This window comes from Abrus precatorius, unplaced genomic scaffold (assembly GCF_003935025.1).
Source record: "Abrus precatorius isolate BTA unplaced genomic scaffold, Abrus_2018 Scaffold2, whole genome shotgun sequence".
Taxonomy (NCBI): Eukaryota; Viridiplantae; Streptophyta; class Magnoliopsida; order Fabales; family Fabaceae; genus Abrus; species Abrus precatorius.
In genome coordinates, this window is record NW_020874362.1 from 5,939,525 (window position 1) to 5,965,846 (window position 26,322).

Genomic DNA, 26,322 nt, shown 5'->3' on the forward strand with positions numbered 1-26,322 from the left:
GCACTTAATGAGATAATGCTTGATCGTGTTTGATGCTTTTAAGTTAGTTGCAATTATGATACTGTTGGAAACAAAATTGACTGCGGTGTAATGGATAGTATCAGTGGGAGACCTTATTTTATTTGTTTTCTTGGCTACGACGAGAAAAAGCACTTTTGGATTTAGGAAAAACAATTCTTATCAAACGTGATTGTAAGACTTCGAAAGATTGATTAGTCGGTGTCGTGTAGGTTCAGTATCGAGCATGCGCTCCGATAGCTTATGATATGCATTTATGGTCTCCAAATCCTACTGTTATTTCTTTTGCAATGATTTTATCAAGTGTATTGTGCACCCTTTAAACACATCATATAAAAAAAAGTGCGATTCATATCCAACCAACTTTTTAAGTTGAATAACTACTCTTATCACACTGTAGCTTAATTTAGAGCCGGGAAAGTGATTTTGAACTCATGAGGCAACTATATATATATATATATATATATATATATATATAATAGATTTGACCTACTTAATCTATGATTAGGTTGAGCTAAAATTGAGTTGAGTCGGGTTGTCCAGTAAGTTTAAAATTTTTCTATTTCTTTTTTGGTTATTTTCATAATGTCATACACCAAGTAACGATGTTCGTCTATTCATTGAGTCCCAAAAGTTATAAAACCCTAGCCAAAGTAGGACTTTGCCTCTCACCCTAACTTTGCTCGTCCTTGATTAGTCCCTTATCACCTTGTCAATGAGCTAGTGAGCAGTGTTAATTTATGCATGTTTTTCAATTATATTTAACGCCTAAAAACTCAATTTTAAATCAAACAAGCACGTGAGCATTTGTCCAACAAGCTGTGTACATCCAATGTTCTTTCAACAATCTGTCTCACTGGTTTTGTGCTTTTTTCTCATTTATGCTTTGTGTGATGGATAATTGATATTGGAGTCTTTATCAATGTAGCAAAGCATAAGGGAAGAAACAACCACGACGAGAACAATAGCATGCAACACAACTATAATTTCTCTTTTACTCTTTGTTTCATCTTATCAATTCATTTGCGGTTTATGGTTAATATTAATCATTCTAGTTTTGGTTAGTGGTTTTTAGTTGTTTGTAATGGTTAATTTATTAAATTTATAGGATATATACGAAATAATTTTTTCCCAGTCAAAATAAAGGATAGATTGGAAGGGAAAAACAACCTACGTTAAATATTTTAAATCGCATTTTGTATTTTGTTTTTCACTTATTGAGTTGTTTTTATCTTTTCAGATAAGTTGAGTTAATAATTTCTTAAATGATTAAAAAGGTGAGCCAGATTGGCATTTGTTAATAACTCAAACTTGGATCGTTTTAAGAGCTCAAGCATAAGTTATCATGTAGTAAAAAAAGATTAAAATGAGCCTGAATGGACACCTTTTGAACGTTTTAGCACCACATATATTATAATCTAAAGGCTATTATTTTCTTAAGTAGTCATAGAATACACTGTATAGGGCAAATTTTAAGTATAAAGTAAGTAAAGCTAAGCATATAATGCTAAACCAAAAGAAGACAACTCCAGTTGAAGATTAGACTAGTATTCGGAAAAAATAGAGTTGGTATCCAACCATACCTATTCCTTCAGCACATAGCATAACAAAATTATCTAATATTCCCTTACCAATTTTGTTTAACATTCGTATACAGATACATCAAAACAAATACAAAATAATTGATCTATTGTTGAAGGTGTTGAAGTCAAAAAGCATTCCCATTAAATTGAGAGGTCGAGCAGGGCAGCTGCCAACTACATCTTTATAGTGTGGGGGTGTCAAAAACTCAAAAAGGTAACAAAAACATAATTTTAAATCCTCTAACATATTTTTCCTACAAATTCTCTTAATAATTAAATAAAAAAAGTAATTTTTTTAATATTTTTAAAGATAAGTAATACATATGCTTTTAATTTAATAGTAGGAAAGTTATTGAGAGGATATTTAAAAAGATATAACAAAAGTTCATAAAAAAAATTACTTTGGGGGAATATTGAACATTAATCCCCGGAATAAGTTTAGCTGGCTTGTGTATCCTTCGTCCATGGCAAAATTATTTTGGTAAGAACAATAACTTGAGATAAGCTACATAAGATTTAGTCAACTGAGCAGGTGAGTCAACCTTAACTTTTGCGGAAGCTTTCTGAAAAAAAAATACAACAAAACCTGCAGATTGACCAAGCTGGTAATTGATAATGTCATATTTATCTGGAAGTATAGACTCAGGACTAAGCTAAGTGCTAGCGAAGCACCAAAACTATAATTGAGTAGGCTTATTGAAAAGCAATTAGTCTTTGGCCTCAAGGTTGTACTGTAAAAATGTACAAGCCAAGAACTTTCTATTGAAAAAGGAATAACAATAAAGTCATATCTTTGTTAAAAATTAAAATTTTTAGAAATATTATTTATTATAATTGTTTTAGGAATTTCTTTTAAGGTTATTTTGAAACACCGTTTATTCTTTTTCTCAAGGATAAACGCCATACAATCAACCAGCTTTTAAGGGATATTTTGTTTTTCACATTTCTAAATCATTTTAATCGATTTTTTCCTATCTTTTTCTCAATAAAGATTATTTATTTTTTATATATACAATTATTTCTTATTTTATGTTGTTTTGTATGACCATAAATGTAAAAGAAAGTTAATCTAAAAAATGCAATTAGGTTTGATCCATGTAGCCTAATGTAAAGCAAAAGATTGATAGATGAAATAACAAAAAAAGAATTGATACAGTTCTAGAAATAAAATACCAACAGTTAGGTATACTCGCATATAACTTTAACTGTAAGAATACGATAACGTTTATGAATGAACAGTGTCCAACACTTGGGCATTTTCTATGTCAAACATGTTTACTTTATGTTATTGTTCTGTTAGCTTGCTTAAGCTTAAAACTAATTGCTTTCACAACTATTTGTTCAAGTGATTATTAAGCATGCCGACAAAAAGGAAAATTTCTTATGTACTATTTACAATACTATGTTAATCCAATAAAAACGTGATATGTAGAAGCACATAATGTTGCTTTCGCCACCTTCCCAAGTTTCTAAAAAACTTACATATTTTTTGTTTTAATTTAGAAATGCCAACAAACTATAATTTTCAAAAGGGCTGATTCCAACCCCCCCCCCCCCCCCCCCCAAGTAACATGAACGCATACCATAAGATTAAATCCATAATATTATATAATAAATTTTGATATTATTTGAAGTATTCAGACCAGTTAAATTTTTTTATAAGAAAGCTACTTACTCCATGTTTTCTTCCATGTTTATCTTGATTTGGAAATTGGTTAGCTACCAGCTCCAACTTTTTTCGTTCCTTCTCCCTGCTCCTTTACTGTAATGCAATAATTTGCCGCCTAGTTCTTCTCTATAAATACCATTCCCAATCACAGCACTCATGCAACAGAGTTTGAAAACTTCTCTTCAACCACTCTTCTGTATTTCCTGTTCTTCGAAGCGATATTGAAAAATCAACAATGGCCAAGTCTATGAGCATTCTCATGCTTCTTTTTTTGCTAGCCTTTGCTCCTTTGTGCCTATGTAGCAAGATGCTGGGGGGTTACCTCTACCCTCAATTTTATGACTATTCATGCCCACAAGCTCAGGAAATTGTTAAGTCCATCCTTACAAAGGTTGTTGCTGAAGAACCCCGAATGGCTGCTTCACTTCTAAGACTTCATTTTCATGACTGTTTTGTAAAGGTACGTCCTACAAACAACTTTGTCATTCAGTGCATAAGAGCAGCAAATTATTAGTATTTCATAGCTATGTGACATTAGTCTTATTGGTTAATAGTGTTAATGTATTATATGGAGTTGTTTTTTCAAATGCTTAATTCTAAGTCGATGTTTTGCAGGGTTGTGATGCTTCATTGTTGTTAGATAGCAGCGGAAGCATTATTAGTGAGAAGGGGTCAAATCCTAACCGTAATTCAGCTAGAGGATTTGAAGTCATTGATGAAATTAAGGCCGCACTAGAACAAGAATGCCCTTATACAGTGTCTTGTGCTGATATCTTGGCTCTAGCTGCAAGAGATTCAACTGTTCTTGTAAGCATTTCCTTGTCTCTTAACCTTTCACTCTCGAGACTCGCATTGTCATTTTTCTCAACCCTGATTCACAATCACTTTTATGTTATAGACTGGTGGACCAAACTGGGAAGTACCTTTAGGCAGAAGGGACTCTCTTGGAGCAAGCATAAGTGGCTCCAACAACAACATTCCAGCCCCAAACAACACATTCCAAACCATCCTAACAAAATTCAAGCTGCAGGGGCTTGACCTTATTGATCTAGTTGCTCTATCTGGTACACTCCTTAAACTTGTCTATTTCTAGTTTTTGTGTTCATAAAACATGATTGATTTATGGGTAAATTTTAATTGGCATAATCATCCAATTTTATGTTGATCTTATACTCATTTTTCATGCACCACCCTGAGTCAAAGTTATCGAAACTTTTCTCCAAATTTTAGTATCGCTTGCATTTTACTCAAATAGCAGCATTATAAGTATTTTTGTGCAATTGCTATAGGGAGCCATACAATAGGAGACTCCAGGTGCACCAGCTTTAGGCAAAGACTCTACAACCAAAGTGGCAATGGTGAACCAGATTTCACTCTTGACCAAAACTATGCTGCTGAGTTGCGTCCTAGGTGTCCAAAATCTGGGGGTGATCAGAATCTATTTTTCCTAGACTATGTCACCCCAACAACATTTGACAACAGCTACTTCAAGAACCTTTTGGCTTACAAGGGTCTGTTAAACTCTGATGAAGTTCTCTTCACAAAGAACCAAGAATCAGCAGAGTTAGTGAAGTTGTATGCTGAAAGAAATGATCTTTTCTTTGAACAATTTGCCAAGTCCATGATCAAGATGGGAAACATATCCCCTTTGACAGGTTCAAGGGGAGAGATCAGAAAGACCTGCAGAAAGATTAACACTTGATGAGGCAATATCATTGCCATTTACTGTCATGTGACCACATTTTATTTATGTGTTTCTTTTGTTTGTGCCCAAAATAATAAAAGCTGTTCTTTTTCATGATGAGTTGACCGTGAAGTCATTGCTAGTGTGGGAGGGTGTCGTTTAGGCATTAGGTAACATTCTTGTGTTTGTTTCATGAAATTTATGTATTACAATATATCTATGATGAAGTGATTATTTGTCGTCACTCCACCGTTTGAGAAGCAAAATCAAACTGCCGCATTATAACTTTTTTTTCATTAAAAAATAGGTTAAATTAACTTTTACGTTATTACAATTTCATTTAACTTTTAATTAAGTTGTTGCATTTTAAAATTTTAATTATTTATAATATGAAAACTTAACATCATTAATTTTTTGTTCAATATTATAGATTATATATTTTTAATTTATCGGTAGGTTTTACAATATCACCCAAGTTTTCAGTTAAGTCTTTATAATTTCAAAACTTGTAATACAATTTTCAATAAATTTTTTTTATTGTTTTTCAGTAAAAATTAGAGTTTCACTTCAACAACTTTCGTTAACATGAAATATGAAACTTTTATCCAAATAGAACTAAAATTTTGATTAAAAATTAATACTATAGAAACCTAAATTTCTTCATCTAAATTTTGTCTTAAAGTTTTTATATTTTCAAAATATCGTAACCTTCAGAAACTAATACCGTTAAACACTAAAATATTGTTGACCCGCCATTTCTTGTGTGACAATTTTTTAAAAAAATTTCTCAGAACTTTATTGTTTCGAAAAACATTTTCCTCAAAGTCGTGCGATACATTAACTATAAATATAATGTTACATGTTTTGCTTCTGATAGAGTCTATCTATATTTAGTACTAATATACGGATTCTCTCAAAGTGGTGAAACTTCTGGTTTTTATTTTTTGCTTGATTGGATTATAATATCCTTCCTTCTTTTGCAAAAAGTAAAAGAAAGAAAATTTTTACAAAAGCTATCATATATTATGGACTGTTTATTTTAATCGAATGGTTAAGAATGAATTATATGATATCAGTTATTCAAGTTAGATTTATGAAAGGATAAATTGGTAATTTCATGTTTCTATTTCTTTTTTGTATTTTCTTTCTTTTCTTCTCATTGATGTTTGTCATCTTGTTTTCTTCGTCTTCAGTATTATATTGTTGTTTTCATTTATTTTTAGGGTTTTTTTCGTCATTCAATATAAGGTCATAAAAGATTAGTAGTAAATTGTAGAACTTTTTATCCTAAATTGAAATGCGAAAAGACCAATTTATACAACTTTGTCCAGTAAAATGAAGTAAGGTTAAAGAGAATAACAACATAGAGTTGTGAAGATTCAACTTAGAAAATTTGGATATATATGGGTCATATATATGTACATTGGGTCTATTAAAAATCAGATGTTGAAAGTGACATATTGGAAAAATAAGTTTGAACATCAGTTACCTACAAAGCCAATGCAAAAAGTGGCGAGCTATATTTAAAAAAGCATCAGTTCTACATGTGGTGGATGTTTGACCTGATTTTGATAGTTAACGTATGTCATTATCCACTTATAACCATTATATTACAATATAAAATAAAGGCATGACTACAATTAAAGAAAATTCAGAAGGAGTTAAATATATGCAATCAACACTGTTATGCTAATTTTGCAACTAAAGTTCAATCATCTCTTGAAATTGAAAGTAATTGGCAGTTATTAAACAAAATCATCTTCATATTTCATGGTGAAATGATATTAATAGTCAGACGTATATTTGTCCATCATACACAAACATATGTCCCTCTAATGAATGGTATCTGTGATATGCAATAAAAAATACATACATAGGAGTAAAAAAAAATTCATATTTCTACAACCGAAATTCATCATACCACATCCAATGTCAAGTCTAATTAAAATAACAACATCTGCATCAAGGCATTAGGTGACAAATTAAACACGCTCTTTATCATTCTTAAAGTAAATATATCAATTATATAAATAACAACATATTCAACATATTACACAAAATGACAAATAATTTTTCATATTACTCAACCAAAAATTCAATTATGAAAATATCAAACAAAGACCACCACAACAACTGCATATCAGAATAGCAGTGTGAAGAGTTTACAAAGTTAAAAACATAGAATTCAAATATTTACTATGAATAAAGTCAGAGTAGAGATATCTTGATGGGTTAATGGTTATGGACATCGGGTAGATTCAAAATCCATTGTAGAAATTGTTTTAGAAGAAAAATGTTTCAACATTGGTGAGTTGCAACGGTGATGCAGAAAGTTGTGAGCTATTTCATATTTTTTTCATTTCTACATCTTGTTGAGGTCCTGACCCATGTAAAAAATTATGTAATATATGGAATCGTAATTTTAAAAGCAGGTGTCCACTATTATGGCATTTCAGATCATATTAATGTCACTTTTACGATATTACTCCTCATTGTCTACCTCAATCATGACTTCTCTTCACATGTGAAAACCTTTAATCTTAACCATCCATTTTTAAACTATTCTAATCAATGGCTCAGGTTTAAATATGATTTACTTATGACAAAGTAATCATTTTCAAATCAAGACACTTTCTGCAAAAGAAGAGAGGATATTAGATTTATCCTTTTACTTGAACGAAGTAAATTCTTATACTTAACATTAAGTTTTAGTTAATCTAAATAAAGCGAAGTTTAATTTGCTTAAATGCTCTAACATTTTTTTTTTATCAATTCTCTTGTATTTAAGAATAGAAATTAGTTAGATCATAAATCTACGGTTAAAATTTTTAAAATCTAGTTTAATTTAACTTATTTAAATTTTTTAAAAAGTTTAATTAATTGAATATGTTAGGATTGAATTATAAGAAAAAGTTTATTAAGTTTAGTAGAGTGTCTTATTTAAGATTCATAAAATTTATAATAATATATTAAATATTTTTATATAAAATTTATAATATAATATTATATTGAATAAATTAAATGTTAAAATGAATAAAATTTTAAATTAAAAATTTAATTATTTTCCTAAGAATTGGAGAGTGTCCCTGTTACATACTTTCTGAAAGAGTACTATTTACTAGAATCTTTTGCATTATTGTTGTTTAATGCATCTTTTTCATTAATATGTTTATATTTTACTTTAAAACAATGTTTTTATATATGTATTTTAGATTTTTGTTTGTTACATTTGCTAATTTTAGGTTTAAAATTTATTCAGTTGCATTGTATTTATTGATTTATGGTGTAAAATTTTATACTACTAGATTTTCTTAATAATTTATGAATTAATGTTCATTGTGTGTGTTGTATATTTTTAGTAATCTATTTATTTAAATCAAATATATGGTTTAAAGCATACTTTGCAATTCTCGAGATACGCTTCAAGATAGCTTTTCTTGAATTGAAGAGAGAGAAGGGTCATTTCCTCCTTTTCACTAGGTTTCCTTAACCCTATTTCCTTTTCTCGTAGGGTCACTTCATCTGTAGAGGTACTCTTAGAGACGCGCAATGGAGTTCACTAGGGCTATTGCCCTCAGTCCCCTTGGCTTCAACAAAAAGTCTTCATGGCGAGGGTGGAAGCAGAGAAAAGATCTACAGAAGATCTAATAATCAAACTAGTTTTATCCCTAAAAGGCAGGGTATTGATAATGTTATGGTATTGCAAGAATTAGTTCATTCTTTTTCTAAACCTAAAGGAAGGAATAGTTATATGATCATTAAATTGGACTTAGAGAAAACTTATAACAAGCTTAAGTGGTCCTTTATTAGAGAGACTTTTCAAAAAATTGACATTAATAATTATCTAGCTGATATAATTAATCAATGCATATCTACCCCTTTCATGTTCTTAAACTAGAATAGTAGTAGAATTGTTTCTTTCAATCCTTCAAGGGGTATTAGACAAAGAGACTAACTGTCTCCTTATATTTTTGTTCTTTGAATAGATAGGCTAGCCCATCTTCTAAATGATAAAGTTCCTAGTAAAGTCTGGATTCCTTTTCCTTTTAGTAACCACGGCCCTAATATATCCCACCTAATATTTGCTGATGACTTGATTTTAGTTGCCCAAGCCACTAGTCAACAAGCCACTATTATTAAAGATGTCCTAAATGAGTTTTGTTGTTCATCTAGTCTCCAAATTAATGTTAATAAATTCTCTTTGTTTTTCTCAGCAAATACAAATCAGGTTAGTTATTAATCTATTAGCACTAGTTTAAGAATCCCCATCACCAATTGTCACGACCCTTTTTTGTAAGGAACCGAAAACATTGTTTGTTCATCACATACTTATTTAAAATAAATAAATAATAGAGAATATAAGTATGAAATTCTCTTCTCAATTAAAATAAAACAAAGTTTTTTACAACAAATATCCAACAGAACAACATAATATTACATTTAGTTCATAATATTCAAAATACCCAAAATTATACTATATAGCTCCCTCTACATTAGGTCTCAAAATATAAGGGAAAAAGGATTTTGATGCAATATTACTCAACCCCAGCTTCTAACATTTTTTCACTGGCCTCTCAGCCTATGAAGTAGATGCAACACCTGCTACATCTGCTCACGTACCACCGTACGATCATCGTAGTACACACGCACACAACACATAGAAAGAAATGCAAGGGTGAGCTTACAAAAATAAAATAAAATCATATATGTAGAGCAAAATATTTCTCACAGCAATAACCCCATGCATTTCCAGCCCATCTAATGCACAGCATGAAAATGGTTTCCAACTGGTTTCACAGCCTAAGTAATCCAGAAGGAACCGTGCCGGTTCGGGAGCGACCCATTTCGGTATCTGGATCCAGACAGCACAGCACAGCAGCTCAGCATGAACTTACTGTTACACGTCTACCCACCTAAACATGTAACTCGGCTCTATAATGATGCAAAACATATTTTTCATGATGCACACCGCCAAAATTATTGTAACAGCTCAGCTAAGGCAAGTTTATAATAGATCAGCCAAAATCTCAGCATTTTAAATCAATTAACAGCAGTTACAGCTTAGAAAATAGCTTTTATTCAAAAGATCTAACAAAATTCATATCAAAACTTCTTGTAATAATATATCAACCATCCAAAACATAGATTATAGGCTAAAGTAAGCTCCCCTTACCTCAGAACGATGATTCACACTAGATCTACCGAATATTACTTGTTTTATAGCAAGTTTCATCGAAGATTTGGCTTTAGAACAAAGTTTCTCCTAAGAACACCATGAACTTCTATGAGAAAAAGAAGAAGAAGAGAAACAAAAGGTAAATCTAGCTTCAAACTTGAAGAAACTTACTTCAAATCCCTCAGAATAAACATAGAATCTCAGATCTGACGAGAAATCTAAGTTTATGAGGGTTTAATATGAGAGAAAATGGTAGTATTTGGCCTTAGAACCTTTGAGAAGCTTGGATAGGGGTGAAGAAATGAAAATTTCGTGTGAAGCCCCCTTTTTATAGAATTTTTTTGAAATTACTGTTCACCGCCGGAATTTACTATTTATTGCCAGAAACACTGTACAGAGCACTATTCACGCCTGAAACACTGTACACGCGTACTGTACGCGTATGTGACGTCAACTATGACGTCATGATGATGTCACTGATGATGTCAGCAGTCACTGTACATACGCAGTTTGCACTGTTCATAGGCGATTTTACTGTTCATTCAGCACTGTTCATACAGTACTGTTCACTTTTTTTTTTAATAATTTCAAACTTCATCTAAATCTATTCCAGTACCAAATAATCCTTCAATTAACATTGAATAAGTATAAAATATTATAGATTACTCAATGGTAAATCACAAGCCTGACACCAATAAGCTTGGAAAATATTTTGGTATACCTATTTACCACACCAAACCCCGTAGAGATCATTATTCCTACCTTATAGATAAAATTAGGAAAAAAATTTCTTTATAAAAAATGAATTCTTTATCTTTGGCTGGTAGAGTAACTCTTGCTCAATCTAGCCTTATAAGTATTCCTACTTATGTTATGCAATCGCATTTAATCCCTTCATTTATCTGTCATTCTATTAATACTATCTGTAAGAAATTTATTTGGTGATCTTTAGGGGGTGAAAAATGTCATTTTATTGGCTGGCCTACAATTTGCAAATCAAAATCTAAGGGGAAATTAGGTTTTAAAGACCTGCATGTGCTAACTAAAGCCAATTTAGTCAAACTTTAGTGGAGGCCTTATACTTCCCCTTCAAATTTATGGGCTCAAGTCCTACATAGGAAGTATAACTATAAAATTGGACAGAATCCTGCAACTAAGAAAAAGAAAAATGTTTATCATTTGTGAAATAGTCTTTCATTTTTATAAAATTGTGCATTTGCTATAGGAAGCCATACCATAGGATATTCCAAATGCATTAACTTCAAGCAAAGATTCTACAACCAAACTGGCAATGGCAAGTCAGATTCCACTTTTGACCAAAAATATGTTAATGCGTTACGTACTAGGTGTCCAAGATCTGGAGGTGACCAGAATTTATTTTTTCCTGGACTATGTAACCCTACCAACATTTGACAATAACTACTTCAAGAACCTGTTGGCTCATAAGGGTCTTGTTGAACTTTGATGAAGTCCTCTTCACAATGAACCAAGAATCAGCAAATTATGCGAATTTGTATGCTGAAAATAATAATCTTTTCTTTGAACAATTCGCCAAGTCCATTGTCAGGAAAATATATCTCTTTTGACAGGCTCAATAGGAGATATCAGAACAAACTGTTGGAAGATTAACACTTGATAATGCAACATCATTTCCACATAGAGAGGGCTGAAAGGGTGGTTCATGAGAATAACATATTCCTCAAATAAACTTTTGTTATTATAATAAGTTTCTCAACATAATTTATTAAAATGAGTTTTTAACTTTTTATTACCTAATATTTGTATGGTTGACTTTAATAATAATAATAATTAAAAAAATATTTATTACACTTTTATTTTTTTTATTGCATACAATAAATATATTTTTAATAATTAAATAGTTTTTATTTTTATTTGGTCTCTTTATTAATAATTTTTTCACTTATTTTCTTATTTATTTACAAAACATCTAAATTAACTCATATAATTGGACAAAAACATGACATGAATAAGTATCTTTTATATTTTTAATAAAATTTTAAGTTATATAGTTATTGCTTTTAAAATTGAGATTTAAAAATATGAAAAAAAAATGAAAGTATAAATGTTACATCATCGTTCACTTTAATTCTATGTGATATTATATAAGTCAACTTAAATATTATATAGGTAAACACTAAAAAAAAAAATTTAAATATTACATAAGTAGATACTAAAAGGGGATAAACATTTGTGCGAAAAAGATTTTTCACAATTAAAAATAACTTTCTATGTTAGAAACTGATGTGCATATACACAATGTAGTAAGTGAAAATATTTTACATCAGTTAACTCTATTTTTTACATTAGTTTCATAAGACCCATATAGAAAATATATTCTACATTAGTTCCCATCCAATGTAAAAATCTGCATTCTACATCAATTTTGCTATTAATCGATGTAGAAAATACTTTCTACATTGATTATGATATAACAAACCTTGAAGACAAATATACTTTCAAACACCGTTTCAAACATACAAAATTCATTTATAACCAAATATATCATTTACTAATATTCTGATATAATATAAAATAAGATATAATTTAAAAATAAATTATATGTCATATAATGTCTAAAAACACTTCAAGTATTTTTAATATCTAAAATAAACTTTCACTATGTATAAAATGAGCTTTTTGAGTGCTAATTTGGATAGTGGTTAATAAAAATTGTTTTGTGTACACTACAAGAGCGATTAATGTTAAATCGCTCTTTAATGGAGGCTTTTGAGAACAGTTGACATGTGGAACCGCTCTCATAACTTTAGAAAGCGGTTGCCACGTAGAACTGCTCTAAGAAGTATAGATTAGAGAGAAGTTAAGAATTAACCACTCTCTAAAGTTGTATTTCAAATTAAACCCTAACCCCAAAATCTCATATTTATCTTCGTACCCACTCTGTACTCCTAAAATTATCTCTGTTCATTGTGTTCTTAGACGTATTTGAACCACCATCTGCACTGTTGACATCACCTTCACACTCTCAAGGTATATTCATCACTATCTCTATGTTCTTTGAAGTTACATTACTGAGACGCACCTTTTGTTTTGTTTAATGAATAGTTTATTATGTCCTAGCGTCGATCCTTGGGTTAAGGTGAACTGCAACTAAATTTTTCAATCTACGTTGCTTGGAGGTTAGTGACACTGAATATTTTTAGTTCTACTACTTGACAGAGACCATGAATTTTTATTTTAATTAGTAAAAAGTTAGATTCAAAATGTGGAACTTTAGGTTAGTTAACCTCAGTTCTTGTTAGTTTAGTATTTTTATCAATTTCTGAATATTATATTAGTAGATTAGTTTCCTGTAATGCATGTTATTATTCTAAAAATGTAATTAATTGATTGTTCTGCAAATTGATGCTATCAAATTATAACCTTAGGTGTTTTTTTGTTGTGTTTTATCTATTCTTCCAATATATGTGTATGTCCTTATTATGTGAAATTACTCTGTGTGGTGTGAATCAAATTGATGTTAGGTAATTAAGTTACACAAAATAGATCTTTGCTAACTAAATATAAAGGTAGAGCATGTGAATACACATTATTGTTATATGTTTTGTCCTATTTTTATAAGTTTGTTGTATATTTTGTTATTTGATGAAAGACATAATGTCATTGCACATTATTATGCCTTATGAAATGTTATGAATGCTTGTAAATTGTTAGTGAATATTGTACTTAGAAATTATGTGAAGAAATTTAAATTTGAGTGAAACCTTAGTTTCCCGTTTGAGATTAAAAATAAAGATTTAATCATTATTTTCAAGCTTAAATTGTTCAAGTTGGACAGTTTGTAGATAAAGTTTTACATTCATTGGTTAGCTAATGCTTCTTATAATGTTGTATGTTGTACTTGAAAAAAAATTGGTTTGAAATATTTTTCATTGTCTCTTGGTGCATGCTTGATTGAGTTAAAATATCTCATATTCAAGTTGTGTACTAGGAGACTAATGCAAAATGCTGCCAAAATTTTGCCAAGTATAAAATACAAAATTTAAGCAACAATTGTTAATTAAAGCATGAAAAACTTTGTTCTCAAATGGGATAAGATTCTACCATGTGAGACTTAATAAGTATATGACAAATGCATAAATCATAACTGTAGTTTGAGCAAATGTGGATCGAAGTTGGATGATAGTTGATCGTTTGACTGAAAAATATGAAGATGAAGTGAAGGAGTTTATTAGATTTGCAATTAAGCATGCTACTGATGTCAACTTTATTTCCTACCCTTGTTGGTGTTGTTTGAATATGATACAAGTAAATACGAAGAATTGGAAGAGCATCTAATGTGCAATGGGATTGATGAAAAATATACTTGTTGGACAAAGCACAGTGAGAGATAAGGTAGAAGTATGTCACATAACATGGAATTCGATCTCTATTACTCAGACATTAAGAACATATGAGAGTGATCATGTTGAAGACATTCCAAATGTTGTTGAAAAATATCTTAGAGATTGTCCAAAGATGTTTGAAAGGTTGAAAGATGATGTAGAAATATCATTGTACAATAGATGCAAAAAGTTCACAAGATTGAGTTTTGGGTTAAAGTTTTATAACTTAAAATCTTTGAATGGATGGATTGATAAGAACTTCACAGATTTGCTAAGTTTATTAAATGAGATACTACCAAAGGATAATGTGCTACCTATGAGAACCTATGATGCTAAACAAATATTTGCTTCTATTGGATTGATCCATGAGAAGATACATGCTTGTCATAATGATTGCATTCCGAAATAAGTATGCATCACTAAGTCATTATCCAAAGCGTAATAAGTCACAATACTTAAAGAAAGAATCTCCACTTGAGAAAGTCATTTGGTATTTTTCGATAATACCTAGATTAAGGCGCTTATTTCACAATTTAGATAGTGCAAAGCAGATAACTTGGCATGTTAAAAGCAGAATTAGTGATGAGAAACTTAGGCATCCAGCAGATTCTCCTTAGTGGAAAAAATTTGATGATGAATATGAAGACTTTGCAGTAAAAACAAGGAATATACGTTTTGTTTTGGCAACCGATAAAATGAATCGCTATAGGATGCAAAGTAGCACCCATAATAGATTGCGTGTGGTTTTAATAATGTATAACTTAACTCCATGATTTTAATAATGGATCCTATTGACAAGTCATGGTCAATTGTCTTATTGTCTAATAAAATCAATACTTTAACCAATGGTGTATTTATGGAAGAAGAAGTTAACGTCAAGGACGATCTTTTAAGAAGTGTAAAACACATGTCAATTACAAATACAATAATAAATGATAGAGACTTTTATGCAAGACATAATCATGAAAAGACTATTTGGTTAAATTCATCATTTCATTCCATAAAAGGCCATTAAGGTCCCTAAGAAAAGAAAAAGGTTAAGCATAAATCAATTTAAACTTAATATTTTATCTTTTTATTAATCAAGTTTACTATAATGTCATTATTTACTACTAACAATGTTCATTTTTGTAGATATGACATCTTCTAATAACATCAAAGGAGGTTCTCTTTCTAAGTCCCAAGAATTGAAGATGAAGAAAACTTGAAGAATAATAAAACTAAAGGTCATTAGCAAATCAAGGAAGTTAGGACAAAATCTACAGGTAATTTGAACCCTTACTAATGCTTATGTATCTTTTAAGTTTGTATTATTAATTTAAATATAGGTCATCACTTATAACATTTTGAAGGTTAGATGGAATTCTAAGGGACAACCCATGTATGTACCTTAACAAATCAAAATTTGGACATTTTATTGAATTTGTTACTAGAAGTACGGTGTTAATTAGTTATTTTGATTGGACAAACGTACCTACTAATATGAACAAACATACATGAGAGCAAGTAAAGGCAAATATCAATTCTTTCACTAATTGTAGTTTTCTATACAATGATGGTGCTATCTGATATGTGTTTTTTGTTTTTCCAATGTAGCAAACCTTTGAAGTGTAAGACATGCACAAAGACTTTGTATTTGCATTAGCCGGATGTGATCTTTGTGCAATTCGTACACAGATGAGGAAGCATATATTGGACAAAGACAAAAATTGTCTCCTCTATCCTCTAGAGAAGTATCAGAGATTCATCACTATCACATTGATCACTGGGTGGACTTTGTAAAGCAAAGCTGCACAAAAAATTTTAAGGTAATATAATTATATGCTCATTTACTTCAATGATCATGTCATTTATACTTTGTAATTGATTTGGTTTTCTTTTGAAATACAAAATTCAGAAAGAAAATGAAGCCAATGTTATTAGGGCAAAAGGAATGTCGTATAGATATAAGCGATCAGCTAAGGGATATGCTCAGTTGGAGCAAAATTTGGTATGTTTTATTTTAAGATATGTAATCTTCAAAGTTTTTTTTTTTTTAATGTGATCACATATTTAAGACCTGTAATTATTATTTTTCTTTGTGTAAATTTCTTCATCTAAGTCTAATGTGACCTTTGTACCTCGGCATGTCTTATGGAAGGCTGCTAGGCTTAATAAATAAGGTGATATTAATGATGAAAAAGTTCAAAAAATGATCCATGAATTTGTAAGTTTTAAATAACTGAATAAATACTTTGATTATTTGTCCTTCTATTTGAACAATGCAAAATACTATACTTATGATTGTGTTATGTTTGTTATAGGAAATTCTTTCACAGGTGGCTCTAGAGGCTGAGTCTAAATCAACAGCCAAAAACAACATATTTTTTCAAGCACTTAGTGTAAGAGAGCATCCTGATCGTGTGAGAGTTGCAGGTTTTGGAGTAACCCAAAAATATGCATTTGGCTTAACATCATCATATCCTAAGCCATCATCTACTGAGTGGCAAAACATGAAGAATTGGTTAGCGCATTTGACAAATGTTGTGGCATAGTTGACAGAGGGTCAAGGACTGTCCCCATTCATGTCAGGTCAGATGCCTTCAACCTTACTGCCACCCAACCATCGTGCATGTCTAGTTCCATGCTACATCTATTCAGTATTCCTCCTTAAATGTATCATATAACAGCCAAAGGGCAGTTGCATACTAATTGCATTTGTAGAGATTCTAGAGATACTTTTCACTAGGAAATAAATTTATCTTCTAATTTACTGTTAATTACTTACGATTAAATTTAATTATTATTATATTTCATGTCTTTTTAAGGTGATCATGATTGCATGTTGTATTTGAGCACCCCATATTGCATGGTTGCAAGAGGAAATGTATATCATACAGTGGTTAGAGACTCCTTACACAATACTACTCTTCTTCCAAACCATGGTAAGGTATCAATAAAGGTAGTTCAATGACATGAAGAAAAGACTACATTGTCCGTCCCTGATGAAGAAGCAAACCTCAATTGCTTGAGAAATGCAATTGGTACTTATGTTGCTTTGCCATTGTTCCTAATCACTTTATGGCCCAAGATATGTAACAATAATTTTCTTTATAAATTTGAATTAGATGCATAGTTTATTAATGTTTCATTCCATAATCAAACTTTGATATATATTTCAGGTTGCTTCATTATCAAGTAAAGAGTTAGGGAAAGAGACAGGCCACACAAAGAATCAATTGCTGGTCCAAGCAGTAAAGGTGTTGTTTTTATTTCATTTGAGCTTTCTTTGGCATAGGCCCAAGGTGCTACGTGCTTCAATATGATGAAGTTTCACATCAGAAATGATCAAGTATTTGATACTGCTACAATTCATATAACAACTGAGCATTAGGGAAAAGAGTTTAATGACATAGTGGGAAAAGAAAACATATTAGAGGTCATACGTCGACATTGGTTGAGTGCCTCCAGCGTCAACCTTTACATTAGGTAATTGTCTATACTATTTGTATAATTATAGCAACATATAATTACTTTTTGTTCATTTCCTTATTTAAGGCGGTTCAATTCTTCTTTTCAATTACAAGATATTTATGTGAAGCTTACTTGCAAGAGACAAATAAGACAAGTAAATTTTTATTTATATCTCTGTATGAAATGGAAGAAAAGCTCAATCTGACCCCACATCAATATATAGCTAATATGTTGAAGTGTCATATGGGTGAAGATCACTTGGTTTTTGCACTTTACAATGTTGGGTAAGTCATTATTATAAGCATGCATATTTGTTTTATAATTTTCATTGTCATATTTAATTATTGTAATCTTAAACATTTATTTTCATTATTGGTAGGCAATATTAGGTTCTGGTTGCTATCAACACCTCTGATGAGACAATGTATTATATGGATCCCTTACGCAAACAACTAAAGACCAGAATACATATACAGAACCTATTTAATAAGTATGCATGATTTTCTTTATAGTTTATCATATATGAATGTGGTTGAAATGTAACTTACTTCGTTCATCCATCATTGTTAGTGCTTTTGTCACGTATTGAGCATAGAGGGAAGTGCAACTCTCTAGAACAAAGATGCATCAAATAATATAGGTCACTGTACAAGTATATATATGATACAAAAACCTTATTTACTTTAAACTTATAATAATATATATTATACACTATATATAATTCTTTATTAATCATGATTTTTATGTTGTTTTTCTCCACAAAATGTCCTAGGCAAACAAATAATGATGATTATGCATATTATGTGTGTCTCTTCATTGGAGATGTTTTGCACTATGGACAAATTATAATCCCAGTTAATGTAGGAGGACTCCATATCTAAAATCTTCATACACTGATTTCTATTTCTTCTAATTAATTGTTTGCCTATTTGGATTATATTTAACTTAACTAAGCTTTGTACATTATTTTGTTTTCAGTATTTTTCAAAGTTCTAGTTCTTAACCTTTCCTAACAATAAAATTCATCAAGTAGAAAAGGAGTGGTGTGCATATCTGTACCATATATATTTAAAGGATACATTAAGCATAATAGATTGTTAGTGCCTTTTTACAAGACCTGGTCATATTTATAAAATATTGAAGGCAAAAGTGTATAGATTGTTGACCTTTTTTCATTGTGGTTCTCTATAATTGTAATCTATATATATGCTTTTTTAATGTGTTCATGTTATGTTAATTACTTTTGGATAAATATTTGTATGTTCCAAAATTAATTTCATTTCTGATTGATAAATGTAATGTGCATGTGGTTTGTAATTCTGATATATCAAGTTGTTTTACATTTCTATTCTGTTTGCATTATTTTTTAATAATATATGGTTTATTAGGTATGCCAAAAATTGAAATAATGTCAATTTTACTAAAATTCTGATATAAGTTTCCTAAACTTAAGAGAGCAGTTCACCAAAAATCGCTCTTAAAAGCACACTTTAGAGAGCAGTTCACAAATAACCGCTCTTAAAAGTGGACTTTAAAGTGTTGCTAATGTAGAACTGCTCTAAAAAGTGTGAGATAAAAGAGCGGATGTAACTAAATCGCTCTCTAAAGTTAATATTTGAGAGTTGTTAAGTAACCGCTCTCTGAAATATAAGACATTGGATAGTGTAAAATTTTAGAGCACTAGTAACCACTTTCTAAGTTCAAATAGAGTTGCTCTTACATTTCATTTATGGCATAATGTTTGTCTAACATATTCGAATGTCATTAATTTCCCCTTCAAGTAATGGATCAGCATCTTTGAATATTTGTAAGTTCAAATTACAAAAAAATTATTAACTTTAAATACTATAATAATATAAGTAATATATGTTTAAAATATTAAATATAAGTACTAAAGATCACAAATCAGTAATGATTACTGCAATAATAGTCAACATATGTTTTTTCACGTAATATCCACATTTCTAACTTTCTTTTTGTTTGTTTGACTAGAAGAAAAATAACAATAATTAAATATTAAACTCTAATAAGTAACTTATAAATAAAAATATTAAATGTTGAACAAAAATTTAAAAATAACGTACATGTAGGCAGATTCCATGTAGGCTTTTTTTTTTTTTTGTGACATTCTTACCTTCTAAGACATTGTATGCTTTTATACATCTATATATGATGAAAATAAATATTCATGTTGGTTAAACAATAAATAAATGTGATACATAAAATAGTTTATAACAAGTATTAATATACTTACACATCAATAATGTCTTTTATTTTATTTTTTAGATTTTTTTCATAATGTATAAAGAAAGATGACTCGATTATATCTAAGACAAAGTATTAATAATTACCAATGGCTACTACAAACAAATGGCCATAAGGAAAAGTAAAGCTAATTATATGAAAACTAATTAGGAAAAACTTAATATAATGATATGGTGCAAGGTAGCAATTCTTTGTTCCTTCACACAACCTTCTTTGAATATATGTCCGGATAGTTTCAAGCTAGTTCCCTAAGCTTTGAATCTGAAGAGGACCAAAGAATCCATACAAATGAGTAATTCCCTTTGAAATGGAATGCTGATGTAGATACCTACGAAATGCCTATATAAAATTAAGTATTAGTGCTTTAACATTTAATTGACAATTTTATAAAAAAAAAAAACTTAGTGAACTTACATTAACCACACTTGAATAACTGAAATACAAAGCATCTTCAACCTGTTCAACCACTATTCTAAGCACACTATCATCCTTTTTTTTTATGGTGTATGGTTAAATTTAAGTTGTGCATTGTGTCATATCCTACTAGCTATAAAGGACCCTCTACAAACAACTTACTATTATTAGCATTGTTTAATGAAAAAAGTTTTTGGCTAATTTCACCTCTTAACTCCTATCTGATTTCTTCTCTAATGACCTACAATTCTTCCTGTGTAAACACTCCTTTCTTATATAATGTTCTTGACCCAAATTATTGTCTAATGTCGATAACTCATACAGTAACAAGAACATGACCAAGGTGCTCGGTTCATCCAATAACAATGAACAAAATTTATTACATCCAACAAGTGTAAATTTATTAAGGTAAAACTAAATTGACTACTTACTAAAGTTTCATTAAATACTCACAATTTTGTAGCCAACAATGTGACTCTCATCCAAAATGTACTCTTCTAACTTCTTTAAACATGTTTTCTTCCATTTCTTGTAATGCATAGGTAGTGATTGAGGTGAAATAACAGTAGAGGGGTCAACTTCAGAAGCTACTTGACACATTTTGGTCTTCTTTTCTAATATCATCTTCTCAAGTGACTCATAGGTCTCACGAGACAATATGTGAGGGTAACGATTTTTTACTTGAATTATTTGTCTTTTTCTTTTTTTTTCTCCTATTATTAACTATGCAATGTTCATTTTTCATTCCATTTAAGACTGATGTATGAGAAAAATAGTTTCTTATGCTACCATATATCTTTATCATGAACAAATTTGTTGTAACTACGAACATGAAAGATTCAAATGCAACAATGCCTTAATCTCAAACTCAAGGAATGGAAGTTGAACCTATATTTCATTGAAGAAGCAATCATACATATACATGAAATAACTCAAAATCCCTCCAACATCGCAAATCCCCCCTACCTTAGTTCCACTATCAAATAGTTCTTTTCGAGTTACTTATTAGCATATATTTCAAAGTGATGCTTCAAAATAACCACATCATCTTCAATTGAATAATAGTTGGCAGTTCCTAAGACTTCCTCATTCACCCAACTCGGTATGAAGAGACTTTGTCATTGTGTCATCACTCCACACTTAATTCAAATCTTACTCTTCTAAATCATATAGTTCTCTTATCAGAGGGACTCCAACCACACCTAGGCAACACTGACCTCGACCACAGGTCAATTTCAAAGTCCCAATGAGAATGTCCACTCCCCTATGTTCAAAGAGAGACAAAGGCACTAAGAACAACTCCTATCTACCTATAGCCCACCAGCAATTGACGAGTTCACTCTTTTAAAATAGGCCCACCAAAATCATGCACTTGAGCATGACTCTTAAGAGCCCTACTCTTGCATCACATTCATGACAAATCAACAAAGATGTTAAGAATAGTAAAGATTCTCTAAATAGTGCAGATCCCACAACTACAACATCACAAAAAGATAATCCAAGTAAATCGTTGGAAGACAATCTGCACCAATGTCTTGCCTTAATTTATGGGATTAAATCAATCAATTACTATAAAATGTTCTAAATATTTTTTCCTTTTATATATTGTTACCGTTACGTTGTATTTATAAATATATACAAAACCTCTTGTAAATATGAACTGAAAATATATACATTTTAGAAAGTTCTGCAGCACCTTGCCTTTCATTATGGTATCAAAGCTTGGTTCTTTGAAAACCACCACGTCATTGAAGAACCCAAACTCTCGATTCAGTCCTTTCACCAATGCCCTAGCCTAGTTTCAATCAAATTATCCACCACAAACTTCTTGCTTTGGAAATCTCAAATCCTACCATTGATTCACAGCCTCAACCTAGAGCATCATATCACAAACCCCAAAAAACCTACTGATGAAGCAACTGATTCAACAAGAAACAAAACAAAAAATGTAGATAAAGAGCAATGGGTGCTAAATGATGGATTACTCACCTCATGGCTTCTTGGCAATATGAAAGAAGAAATTCTTAGCATGATCTACGGAGGGGATACAACTTACTCAATTTAGAGTGCTTTTCATGATCAGCTGTTGCCCAACACTAAAGACAGCGAGGCTCAATTAAAAAATAGCCTCTATAGCTTATCAAAAGGGACCTTATCCTTAGATGAATACATCAAAAAATTCAAAGAAATTTGTAATAAACTTGCAGCCATTAGTAAACCAGTCTCAGATGTGGATAAAGTCTTTCAAATCTCAAAAGGATTTGGAAGCCAATACAAGAATTTTTGAATTGCTGTTTTATCAAAACCTCCATATCCTTCCTTTAATCAATTTATTATGTCTTTGCAAAACTTTGAACAAGTTTATCTTCATGAAGAAAAGCCCTCTGTTGATCATAATCATGCCTTTCTTAGTCTCCGAGGAAGAGGAAGAAACATGCGTAGAGGTAGAAGCAATTGTAGAGGGCGTAGCTCAAACAATTCTATACATAATCGTCCTAGTCACAACCACACCTATCAGGTTCCCAGCTATAGAATTCCATCAAATTCCAGTAATCATTGTAAAGGACCACCAAGGTAACAAGCCAAGGAAGCTTGCCAAATCTGTGGTAGAACAAATCACATTGCCACAAAATGCTATTACACGTATGAATACAATGGTGCACACGATATACCACCCAAGAAGCATTGGCTGTATTGAACTTGAATGGCAATCATGATCAAAACTTTTACATTGACTCTGGAGCAACTACTTATATGACAAACCAAGGAGGTAACTTAAAAAATCTTAAACCATATTTTGGTACTGACACTGTTTTTGTTGGAAATGGACAAGTTTTACCCATTACCCATAAGGGTAAAACTTTTCTTAAAACCATACAAGGTAAGTCTCACCTAAACAATATTTTAGTAGTGCCTAAAATTAAAAAGAATTTGCTATCTGTGAGTCAACTTATAAATTATAATGATTGCACCTTTGAATTTAACTCTGATGGTTTTGTCATTAAAGATAAGAAACAAAGGAAATTGGCAAAAAGGACATAAACAAGGAAATCTTTATGCACTCAAAGGAGAAAAAATTGAAGCACTTGCTACAATCAAAGAAGCATCTCCTGAGATATGACATGCTCACTTAGGCCATCCAAACTTAAAATTCTTGCAAACTTTAGAAAATAAGCAAGCCATCAATGTTTCAAATTGGTTAACCAAAAATACTTTATGCACTAGTTGTCAATTTAGAAAATGTTGTAAGCTTCCTTTCAACAAATCAACTTTTGTTTCAAGTTATCCTTAAAAATAAATTCATAGTGATTTGTGGGGACCTGCTCCTATACTTTCCTCTCAAAAATTTCAGTACTATGCAATCTTTGTTGATAATTTTTCTCACTACACATGGTTATGTCCTTTAAGAAACAAATATGAATTTTATACGTGTTTTCTTAAATTTCAAGCTTTTGTTGAGAAACAATTTGACAAAAAAATCAAAATATTTCAAAGCGATAGTGGTGGAGATTTCACTTCCAACATTTTTACGAACTACTTGGCTTATAATGGCATTGTTCAACAACTCTCATGTCTCCATACTCCAAAGCAAAATGGACTTGCTGAGCACAAACATCGACACATTGTCAAAACAAGATTAACTTTACTTTTCCATGCAAATGTTCTCTTAAAATTTTGGATTGACGCTTTCTTAACTGCAGTGTATCTTATTAATCGACTGCCTCTCTCATCCATTGGTAAGGAAACTCCATACTTTAAACTCTTTGGTAAAAATCTTGATTACTGTGGACTTTGAATTTTTGGTTGTTAATGCTTTCCTTATTTAAAGACACCTGGATTACATAAATTTTCTAGAAAAATAGCTTCTTATGTCTTTTTAGGGTATAGCCCACTTCACAAAGGATATCGTTGTTTGGATCCACACACTCACCGTGTCTATATTTCACGACATGTAGTGTTTAATGAAAATTATTTTCCTTATTTATCTAATACAAACTCCACACACTCACAACCCTATGATTCATCGATTACTACATTTCCTAACTCTGATGATTGGTTTTCATGTAATAAGAATGATACCACACCCCTGATCCTTAATCCTATCAGCCCCTTTAGACCTCTGATCCTTGATCCTATTGACCTTTCCTCACCCAATTTAATTACCAAACATTCCTCCATCAATTTAGATCTTGTCCCCTTCACCACTAATGTAGACACATCCTCTAGTTCTTCTCAACTTACTCTTGATCCACCTTTAATTAATATTGACACTTCCACCACCATCAATAGACCCATTAGGAACAAACGCCCTCGTTCTTACCTAAAAGACTATGATTGTCCAACCATGCAGAACTCTTTACCATCTCCCAATGCCCTTTTTGTATCCCTTAAAGAGACCAAAACCTATAAAACTGCTCTTAAGCACACAAATTGGCGAACTGCCATGTAAGATGAAATTGATGCGCTTCATCGCAACTATACTTGGTCTCTTGTTCCTTGCCCACCTACAGGTAATGTTATTTGTTCTAAATGGATTTTTCGCACAAAAGTTAAAGAAGATGGCACTATAGATTGGTTTAAAGCTCACTTGGTTGCTAAAGGATATACACAAATTCCTGGTGTTGACTTTGGAGAAACCTTTAGTCCCGTTGTCAAAGCCCCAACCATTCGTGTTATCCTATCTCTGGCTATGCGCTTTGAGTGGCCTCTCAAACAGTTAGATGTCAAAAATGCCTTCTTACATGGCACACTTAATGAATGGATCTATATGAAACAACCTCCAGGCTTTGTGTATTTGCAATTTATGGGCTCAAACAAGCCCCTTGTGCTTGGTTTGCTAAATTATCTACTTGTCTTATTTCGATTGGATTTATATGCAGTAAAGCAGATTCCTCACTTTTTATTTACTGTCATGACACTAACTTCACTCTTCTACTTGTCTATGTAGATGATGTTATCATTATTGACAACACTCCAGCTTTTATTTCTGGTCTTACTTAACGACTCTATCAGGAATTTGCTCTCAAAGACCTTGGCCAACTACATTACTTCCTTGGACTTGAAATTCGTTACTTCTCTGGCGATCTTACAATTTCCCAAGTGAAATATGCACGAGACCTTTTGGCCAAAGCTAATATGCTTGAAGCCTCAAAGATCTCCACTCTAATTGCTCACAAAGCACTTGAACTTGATGATGATCATGAGCTTGTGAATCCTACCGGGTATCGTCAACTGTGTGGTTCTCTCCAATATCTTACCTTCACTAGACCGAACATCACATATGTTGTTAATCTTGTGTGCCAACACTTTCAGAATCCAACCAAAAAGGATCTTCGTGCTATCAAATGCATTTTGTGATATATAAAAGGTACTTTAACACATGGTCTTCATTATTTATCTCAAAGCTCTCTCACTCTTAATGCCTTTTGTGATGCAGATTGGGTAAGATGTCCAACCACTAGAAGAAGCACCATTGGCTATTGCATCTTCATTGGCTCAAACTGTGTATCGTGAGTCTCAAAGAAACAACCTATTGTCTCTCGTTCTAGCATTGAAGCTGAATACAGGTCCTTAGCAACCCAACCACTGTTGTTGAACTCATGTGACTTCAATATCTCTTCTTTGACCTTGGCATCACTCTTGAATGTCGTCCCTTGCTATTTTGTGACAACCAAAGTGCTATTCACCTATCTCAT

The 26,322-nt window shown here is 31.3% G+C and overlaps 1 protein-coding gene across 1 annotated transcript; it reads left to right on the forward strand.

Moving 5' to 3' along the window:
- Nucleotides 1–3,462: 3,462 nt before the first annotated feature.
- LOC113858801 (peroxidase 72-like) lies at nucleotides 3,463–5,075 on the forward strand. Its single transcript, XM_027491557.1, has 4 exons — nucleotides 3,463–3,730; nucleotides 3,886–4,077; nucleotides 4,169–4,334; nucleotides 4,560–5,075. The coding sequence occupies exons 1-4, from the start codon at nucleotides 3,506–3,508 to the stop codon at nucleotides 4,970–4,972; spliced, it is 996 nt and encodes a 331-aa protein (XP_027347358.1). The 5' UTR covers nucleotides 3,463–3,505; the 3' UTR covers nucleotides 4,973–5,075.
- Nucleotides 5,076–26,322: the final 21,247 nt, after the last annotated feature.

Excerpts from the sequence above, each read along its gene's own strand:
- LOC113858801 (XM_027491557.1), top strand. The coding sequence starts at position 3,506 with ATGGCCAAGTCTATGAGCATTCTCATGCTTCTTTTTTTGCTAGCCTTT. Across the intron at positions 3,731-3,885 it reads TTCATGACTGTTTTGTAAAG|GGTTGTGATGCTTCATTGTT; the intron begins GTACGTCCTACA and ends GATGTTTTGCAG. Across the intron at positions 4,078-4,168 it reads CAAGAGATTCAACTGTTCTT|ACTGGTGGACCAAACTGGGA; the intron begins GTAAGCATTTCC and ends TTTATGTTATAG.